The sequence below is a fragment of the Propithecus coquereli genome, unplaced genomic scaffold, assembly GCF_000956105.1.
Source record: "Propithecus coquereli isolate 6110/MARCELLA unplaced genomic scaffold, Pcoq_1.0 Scaffold162, whole genome shotgun sequence".
NCBI lineage: Eukaryota > Metazoa > Chordata > Mammalia > Primates > Indriidae > Propithecus > Propithecus coquereli.
The window spans coordinates 2,669,052-2,678,832 of NW_012140747.1; the positions used below are offsets into that span (position 1 = coordinate 2,669,052).

General features: G+C 47.0%; 1 protein-coding gene across 1 annotated transcript in view; it reads left to right on the plus strand.

The window, feature by feature from the left end:
• The window catches only part of THEGL (theg spermatid protein-like), a 48,968-nt gene extending 48,830 nt beyond the window's left edge, over window positions 1-138 (plus strand). The window contains exon 9 of the mRNA XM_012641101.1: window positions 24-138. Within this exon, the coding sequence (XP_012496555.1) occupies window positions 24-138 (115 nt within the window). The remainder of the gene's footprint in view (window positions 1-23) is intronic.
• Window positions 139-9,781: the final 9,643 nt, after the last annotated feature.

Consider the following 9,781-nt stretch of genomic DNA (forward strand, 5'->3'; position numbering starts at 1 on the left):
GATTTCTTTCCCTCCCATTTCAGGTCTCCTGGGCATATTGTATACTACGATCCAGAGGTCTTTAACGTCAAGCCGGCTGCTTTGAAAGCACGATGTTCTCAGAGGGTCCGGGAGCTGTCAGAACCTCTTATACGTTAAATACAGAAAGCCACATCTGTTAGGCCCCAGTTATCTATCGAGAACACATAATTTAAGACGGCTCAGTTCCCTATTCTGATACTGTCAGTTTATATTCCGCCCCCTTCCAAAAAAAAAGAGAGAGAGAGAGAGACCTCCAGGAAACAGCACCGTGATCTTCAAATAGCAATTGCTGCTGTTACCTGTCTACCTGTCGTCGTGTTTTTAGCCGGTTTTGGGACTGCGGCATGCAATAAAAGAGAGAATGAGAGCCCGCCTCTTTATCCTCGCTATTTCCTCGCAAGCTTCTTGGCTGCCTCAGTGCCTTGGCTCACCTGAAGAACCGCTCACTCTTCCTCATGTCTGTGGCCTGTGCTTTTCCTTTCCCCCGAGTCCCTGTATTCCCCAGTAGCTGATCCTGCCCCGGATCCTTCCCCAGCGAGCCTTGGGAACTGAGATCATGCTTCGTGTTACTTTGCCAGCCTCCCTCGTTACCTAGAAAAGACACAGATGTGGTGAATGAAGCCTTCTGGAAAAATCAAAATGCTTCTTGTAATCTGTAGCTGACATTTAGGGAACAGGTTAACTTAAATGATCACGTCTTCACCAATCTCTGTTCCTTCACTCCTGCTCAGAGACGCTTACCATGCGTGACAGAAAAAGCAAGAGGTTGGTAGCATTATAATTCTCTGTCCAGTTGCATCTGCCCAGAGTTTTTATGTTATTTATTTTATTCTTTCCGTGGATCAGAGTTTTACAAATTCAACTAACTTTTATGGTGCATAGATTTGCATGAAAATGAACTTATTTGAAAACTAATTTTACAGATGAATGAGTTCTGTCTTTAAGGCCTTTGTGGTATGGAGAGGCAATACCACATAGTAGTTTTTTTTTTTTTTTTTGAGACAGGGTCTCACTCTGGCACGCTGGCTAGAGTACAGTGGCGTTATCATAGCTCACTGTAACCTCAAGCTCCAGCCCTTCTCCTGCCTCAGCCTCCCAAGTAGCTGGGACTGCAGGCACATGCCACCACGCCCAGCTAATTTTTCTATTCTTTGTAGAGATGGAGTCTCGCTCTTGCTCAGGCTGGTCTTGAACTCCTGACCTCAAGCGGTCCTCCTGCCTTGGCATCCCAAAGAGCTAGGATTACAGGTGTGAACCACCGTGCCCCCACCCACATAGTAGTTTTGAACTTGAATTTCGAATCAGACAAACCTGCGTTTGTATCCACCATGGATCATTTACCAGATATGTGATCGTAAACAAACTTTCTAACTTCCTGTGCCTCAGTTTCTTTATGCATAAAGTGGGTTCCTGCGGCACTGTGGTAAAGATTAGATGAGAACATGTATATAATAAAGTATGAATTTGAAACAAATTATTGTTTAAAAATTTCGCTGTATTTGCCTTCAGAGGGGAATGGCATAATTCATATCAGTGGGAAAAATATGGCTTGATTCATATTAAACGAATATTTTTAGAGATGTCACAAGACAAAGCAAAAGAACTTTGAGGCTCTAGGGGCAGCGGCTTGCCGGAAGGCAGTAACTGGTAGATAAAGGCTGGTTAGTAAAGCTTGCTTTGTAGGTTCCTCTGGTACCATCTCCAGGCCCATATGGGTTCAAAGTTGTCTTCAGTGTTAACCTTTGTTCTCCCTGATAGAGGTGGGAGCAGGATTCCTTTTGTCTTTGTAAATCTATGTCCTGCTTTTAGGCAAGGAGGGCAGAGAGCCCTCCTGCATCTGCTGCTCCCTAATTGCCTTCAGCTGAACAATCCTTCGTATTTTGGGGTGGTATATCTGCCCCTCACAGTATTTGTTATTCAGCAGTAGTTAACAGTGTTGGGGCTTGGAAACTGATACCCCCAAATACTGCAACATGTTGAACTGAAAAGCCTCCAGGTCCCCTGTCCCCCCTACCATTTCTCCCAAAGAATAGGATAAAGTTGTTTTCTGAAGTTCCCTTATCTGCCTAAAGTCTGGACCTCCCAAAGAAGAAAACAATTACTTCTGGTCCCTTTCCTGAGTTTTCATTAACTGAACTGATAGAAAGGAAGACAAGAGTCTGTCAACAAACCTGGACAGATTTTTGTCACAAACCATTCTGCAGGCCCAACAGACTTTGTCCTAGATCATTATACGTTCTTCAAGCTGAATTATCCACTGAATTATCCTTGGTAATCATTTATTGCCCCTCGACAGAATTCCTCTTCTCCCTCCTCCCAACACCTGTTTTTCCAGGAAGTGTTAGGTGGATATTGAGGGATTCTGGGTCTCTTAGGGATGAAAGTGGGTGCTGTGGCCCCCATCTTGGTCCTGGCCCACCCTAATCTTCCGGGCGGTTGCCATAGCTAGGGAGGAGGGACTATCCTACGGATCTGCCAATCATAACTTAGCAGGCCAGCTGCAAAAGAGTACAGAGGACTCTCTAGCCCATGGGCCAAGCAGCATAGGTACCATAGAGTCCGGAAATTGAAGTAGAACAACCTGCATGCGTAGTTAAGGCTCAGGTCATGTGACTCCCAACTGTCCAATCACAGTGGTTCCATGGTGACCTCTGAACCACAAGGGAGGTCCCTATCCGGGCACTATAAAACAAGATGCAGACCATAACCATACACCCCCACTTTTTTTTTTTTTGCGCTTTTCCTTTTGCTCTCCCTTTGCTGTGACAATGGGGCCAGTCGTCATCTGTGACGTATGTATCATGCTCTGTAAACCTATTATCTTGCTCTTGCCCTGTATTCCTGTCTTTCTCTCCTCGGTAAACCTCGTTTTCATGCTCGCCTAACGTTGGCGTGTCTGGTCATTCTTCAGCCCTGGGCGCACCAAGAGCCGACATTTCAGACTGAAACCTGACACAGAGATCCAAGCCCCCATTCCTTCTGTAACCTCAAGGTGGTATATAAGCTTCTGCACCCCGTCCGGGAGTTGGGTCTTCATTCTGAAGGCTCCCAGGTCACGTAAAACTATGATCAAATCATTTGTGTGCCTTTTCTCCAATTCATCTTCCTTTTGTGGATGGATTTTTAATCAAAACTTCAGAGGGCGAAGGGGAGATTTTTTCGTTTCACCCCTAACAAGTGGAACAGCTCATAGGCTGGTGGAACAGCAGACCGAAGGGTAGCCTTGGGCCAGAGAGGGGCAGGGGAGCGGTTCTGCCCGCCATTGGCTGATTTCCATAGGTTTGTGGGCATGTCCTTCGTTTTCATCTGCCCAAAGGGCGGGTAGACGCGTCTCTATCAATTAGGTGTTGTAAGTCCCCCGTCGACTCTTGTGAACCAACCCACAGCGGACCTGAACTTAAGCGACCCCTGGCTGGCCAGGAAGAACCTGCACACGCTGAGGCAGAGGAGAGTATGCGTCGCTGCAAGGCGCAGCCTCCCACCGCACCTGCCTCCCCTCCTCCCTCCTGAGGGCTCTGCTTCCTAAGGGCCTGTCTGAGGAGGTGCTGGCCCATGGCCTCCCTCGGCAGCAGAGACCGGTCGCAGGCAGTAAGGAGAGGAAGCCTGAAGGCACACGTTCTTTCACAGTTTGTGCTGACTTTTCTTTTCTATCTAGGAGGGGCTGCCAGATGGAGGAACCTCCCCACCCGCCAGCAGCGCGCGTCTGCCTGCCTGCCTGCCGCCTCTTGCCGAGGCGTGGTCTGCCAGCACTTCCAGCACGCCGGGCAGGATGGCAAGACAGGGCAGGTGTCCCCAGGTACGGAGAAAGGGGGCTGTGGGGAGCAGGGAAGCAGAGAGAAGCAGCTCGACTTCAGCGTCACCCCCCAGGTGCCAGGGACACAATGGTGGGGTGGGGACAGCTGTGGGAAGGACGAGGGTGGCTGTGGCTCAGGCAGGGCGACATCCAGGGAAGCAGTAACAGACTCCAGGTTGCACCTGCTTTTGTGTAATGATCTGTCTAAGCAGGCAGGAACGTCCTGGAGCTTGGATAGCTTGAAAGCGCCACAGTCCTGGCTTTAGCGAACTTAAAACATGGCCTGAGTCGGGGAGCCATCTTAAGTTCCGTCTTCTCTGGGATGATTACCACAAGGTTGACCATTGGTGGAGAAAGAACAAGACACTGCGTTGTATGATTTCAAATGTACAGGGAGGCAGTGTAGACATGTGACATTCTGGAATGGGAACTGCAGGATTTAAACCCTGGACCTAAATAAATATACTAGCCTCTCAGGGCCTCAATTTCCCCACCTGTAAAATGGAGGTAAGAGTAGTTCTGTAAAATGCCAGCTCCCCAGACATCACCACGTTGCTTATGGACAAAGCAAAGCTGAGTTTGTAGCCTACTGAGGTAAGGCAGCTCTCTGCCTCGACAGAGCCCTAGTGGCATCTAGCAAAGGGGCGGGCAGTGTGGGATATTTATAGGGTTTTAGGAGGTCAAGTCTAGGGCTGGTCTATTGACCAGAGGAATTGCATAGGGCGGGGCAAGGGATTGAAAGACTCTGCTAGGAGAGGATTTCCAAGGGAGGCTTGGAGGGTTGACTAGACCGGTGGAGTACTTTCAGGATAATTGTAAAGGTTATTTGCAACTTCATCACCCTGAGCAAGAGTTTTCTGAAGCCGTATTACCGAAGGGTGGAAAGTGTAAGTCATGCTCATGTACACGAGTGCACTGTGTAGGTGTAGATGGTTTAGGTTCAAGTCCTCTGAACTTACTCCAGCATTCTTGAGAAGATTAAGACGATGGATGAAATGCTTCTGGGTGTGGTAACACGCAATGATTGTTACCGTTGGTATTCTTATTTTCCTGTCAAAGCCCTATGTCTCTTGCCAGTTTGCTAATGCATAAAATTCCACCTCCAGAATTGTTTCCCCACCACCTAAGAATTTAACTCTTTTGGAAATGGAAACACAGGCAGAAAAGGTACCTCCTTAAACCTTATCAGGCATTGATACTTTGGCATGGAGTTGTTTATAAAATCCTATTTGGGGAACCTTGAAGCTTAGAATATAAGCTTTACTAAGCCCTTAGGAGAAGGAGCACCTCACATCCTTAAGCTATTCTGGAAGGGCCTTGCTCATGCCCAATTCCATGCAAGACAAAAGGGCAGCAGTGCCAGAAAAGGTACAATAAAAATACAGTATTATAGTCTTATGGGATCCTATATGTGGTCCATCATAGAACACTGACTATACTATGGTTTTTCCTGTACCTACATACCTATGATAAAGTTTAATTTATAAGTTAGGCACAGGAAGAGATTAACAACAATAAATAATAAAATAGACCAATTATAACAAAATACTGTAGTAAAAGTTGTGTGAGTGTGATCTCTCTATCTCTCAAAATATCTTATTGCATAATACCATGCTCACCTATTTTCAGACTGTGGTTGACCTCAAGCAACTGAAACCTCAAAAAGTAAGACCATGCATCAGGGGACTACTGTATAGGCACAATTCGTACAGCAAATCGCTAGAGCCTATTCATCTTTCTTGACTGAGACTTTGTTGATTAGTAACTGTCCACTTTCTTCTCCCTCCACTGCCTGGCAACCATCATTCCACTCTTTGATTCTTTGAATCTGTCCATTTTAGATAGCTTGTGCAAGCGGAATCACGTAGCACTTGCCTTTCTGTGACTTGCTTATTTCGCTGAGCATAGTGTCCTCCAGGTTCATCCATGTTGTTGCATATGGCAGAATTTCCTTCTTCGTTAAGGCTGAATAATGTTCTTCTGTATGTATATACCCCATTTTCTTTTTTTTTTCCTCTCTAATTTTTTTTTTTTTATATATATTTTCAGTTGTCCAGATCTTTTTTTTCTATTTTTTTAGTAGAGACGGGGTCTCGCTCTTGCTCAGGCTGGTCTCAAACTCCTGACCTTGAGCGATCCACCCGCCTCGGGCCTCCCAGAGTGCTAGGATTACAGGCATGAGCCACTGCGCCCGGCCTACCACATTTTCTTTATCCATCATCTGTTGATGGACATTTAGGCTGTTTCCACATCTTCATTCTAGGACGTCGAAAGCATAGGCAACACAACCAAAAATAAGCAAATGGAACTGCATCAAACTGAAGAGCTTCTGCATAGCAAAAAAAATAAACAGAGGAAAAAAGCAACTTATGGAATGGGAGAAAATATTTGCCAACCATATATCTGATTAGGAGTAACCTCCAAAATGCATAAGGAGCTCTTACAACTCACTAGTAAGTAAACTAGTCTGCATAGTCTTGATATCCATGGCGTGGTGGTTGTAGGAGCATCTGCAAGGCTGACCCGAGGAAAATCACAGGCCGTTCTAATAGGCACGGCAGAATCAGAGGTAAGGCTGCTGGCTAGAACTCTGCAGCATCTACGGCGACCTAAAGAATGTAAGAAGTTGGCTGAAAAATGGCTGTTTTAAAGCCTCTCACCATGCCTTCCTTCAGCATCAAGGTTGTAAGTTCTGCATGGGAGATGCTGGACCAGGGCCACAGCCTTGCCTGCAATCTTTGTGATCTCTTCACAAGGAAAGGAAAGTCAGACTGATGTGTGCATTGCCAGGATGAAACCTCTTTAAATTAGTTGCTGTTCTCCAGCTCCTTGGGAGTTTTCCATGTCGAAGAAAATTCCAAACTTATGTTGCAAAAGAGATTTTTGATTTTTGGTTGACTGTCACAAACATTAGATCTATCTCTTCAGAGGAATCTATTTCACCCTTTATAGGAAAAGTTCCAAATCTCCCTCAGCTTATTTATTAAGTAAACAATGTATCTTAGCAATCCTCACTACAGACTTCACGACATCAACAAACATATATGAAAGTGTTTAACAAAGTGCTTTATTGTTAGTATCTTGTTGGTCAGCAATAACACATTTGACTCTGTCGTGAGAACACACAGCTTTTGCTCAGGCAGAGAACCAAGTCTTGAATTCCCTCCCTGCGGTGGAAATTTGACCAATCCAAGAGAATTCAAACTGTCTCTCCACAATCAGTCTGAACCTACCTCCTCCAGCCCGGGGGCTCGCTTCATCCTCCTCCCCACGCCATTCACCGCCCTCTGTCCTGAATCGTGGTAACCCAGGTCTGTGAAAAACATGACTTTACTCTCTATAACTCAGCTTGCTTTCTGACCTCGAGCCTTACTCCACCCAGCTAGTGGGAAAACAGCCTCATGTCTTTCTGGGGTTCTAGGAGCTTCCCAAGCGCCGAGATGCTGAGTGGTGAACCTCGGTGGGGTGCATTAGAGAGAATCCTCTGGGGCCCTCATCCCCACGGGTCACTGCTGAGACATGTTCTCTGTCTCTTGACGTTCCCTGCAAGTTCTCCAGCTTTCTGCTGCTTTTCTCCTGGCCGGGATGTGGGAGTCTTTGGCGAGCCTCCTTTGATCCTATCTGCCTGAGTGCAACCATTTTCTCTCCGGGGTTTTCCTTCCTTAGTGACTGTGTTGCAAAACCAGACACGGTCCTTGGTCCTTTCTGCTCCTAGAACGCACAGTCTCTCATTTTCCCCGCTTTACTCCCACCTATGGAAAACTCTTTCCAGAATGGGGATGCCACATATTCTTTTTCTTTAATCTTCTGCACAATGCCCCACCCCTAGGATTTCCTTTGGGCTTAAGCTTTTTGAACAAGGAGCAAAACCACTTTTAAGATCTGTTTTCTCCCTTGCTATGTTCCTCCCCTGGAGGCAATGAGGCCAGAGCCTCCTGATACAGAAATAGGGAAAGGAGCCTTATAGAGAGAAAAAGGAAGAAATCCGTATTTCAAAGTATTATTTGGCCATATATTTATTTGCGTGTAAGTTTTATCTCCCCTAGTGAAAAAAACCTGCCAGATTGCAGGAGTCGTTTCCCAGCAGAATGGAGTCAGAAGGTGCATTTCCCTGACTGTCTCTGGTGGTCTCCGTGCAGCCTTGGCCAGTTTGGAGGGAAGCTCTGGAGCTTTCCTGTGGGTCATGATGGTCACATCCCTGCCGCTAAGTCGTGAGACTTCCCTTCCCCGTCTTTGCCAACTATTACATTTTTGGTCACCTTTGGAGATATTGGATACCTCTCAACACAGTTCATCAGAGTGGGTGGAATTTTTTTAAAAGTGTTTTTCTCATCAAAGGGAAAGGTTTCATCCCAAATCCATTAAAAAGACTAGTGAGCATAAATAATCATATTACTATGAGGAGGAAGGAGAAGGGGGTAGAAACTTTAATACTTTTAGTCTCCTTCCCCCAAATGCCACAGCGCTTTTCCAGAATTCTCACACCAGGTAATCCTCTGAGCTGAGACACTGAAGGTCTGTCTTAAAATGTAAATTTGGTGATGCCCTTAGATGACCTTGACAGTTACTCAGCAGAGAGCAAACTGAAGGAATGAGACATGGGACGGGTAAGTTTTGATGGACGAAGGTGAAGGTGGGGAAAGGAAAAGGCCATAGCCTCCCATGGGGGACTGGGATGAGAAACAGAGTGTGAAAGGTCTCAGAAACAGTCCGAAAGTTTATAATTTTGAACAGCACAGGCACTGCCTCTGGGGGAAAGGGATTGTGTGAGCTCATCAACTTTCATTTTTTTCTTTTTAGAGACAGCATCTCGCTCTGTTACCCAGGCTGAAGTGCCATGGCACGATCACAGCTCACTGCAGCCTTGAATTCTTGAGCTCAGATGATCCTCCTGCCTCAGCCTCCCGAGTAGCGGGGACTACAGTCGTGTACCACCACACCCAGCTAATTTTTTTCTTATTTTTGTAGCGATGGGATCTCGCCGTGTTGCCCAGGCTGGTCTCAAAATGCTGGCTTCAAGCAATCCTTTTGCTTCGTCCTCCCACAGTGCTGGGATGACAGGTGTGAGCCTCTGAGCCTGGCCCAACATTCTTGTTTTGTGAGCTGTCTGATGGCAGCCTTATTCAATCTCCACTTAGCTAAGCAGGGAGGCCGCAGCTGCGGTATCCAACTTCCAGGGTTTCAGCTGCGTGGGCTGGAGTTCCAGCGCCCGGGTTGGTAGGTCACCACCGGCAGGCACCATGCTGATGGAAAAAGGAGACAATAAGCTCTTTGCTCCAGTCTGAACCTTGTCAAGGCCATTAACTCTTTCATTCTAAACCGTTCTATTCCTCTAGCATTTCCTGTCTAAAGAGAGGATGATATGGCATCTTAGCCTCACAACATGACCCTAAAAAGCTATTTGGGTGCCCAGCCTTCTGTTGCCTGCTGGGAATGGAAAGTTGGGGTGATAGCCTTCCCCTCTCCACCTCCTTGCTGCAGTGGCTCTGGGGTGTGCCCGGAGCTCAAAACGTGGTGAAAACCAAAGAAGCCAGGCTCCCGCCAGGCCGTCTCACCACAGAGTGAGCTTATGCTCTTCTGGCTTTATACCTCTCGGCAGGGAAGGCCAAGACCTTCTCAAACCCCACCTGGACTTCAGCTTCATCCTTCACCTGAGTTCAGTTCTGAAGGTGCGTGCAGCCTTGGGGAGCAATTGTGCTTGTAAGGCAGGAATACATGGCTCCCAGGAGCCCCGCTTAGATGCTGAGGCTGGAGGCTGAAGCCACCTAGTGAGAGCAGCGTGGAGGCCTCATTCCTCCCTGTGCCCAGCCCCGTCCCTGCCACTGCGTGGCCACTCAGCAGGGTTCACTGCACTGAAATGAAACTGCATTTGGGCCACATTTGTGGAATTCGGGTCTACCTTACCAAACTTTTGAATGCCCCCAAATAAGTCTCAGGCTTTAAAAAACAAAACTACCGGCCGGGCGC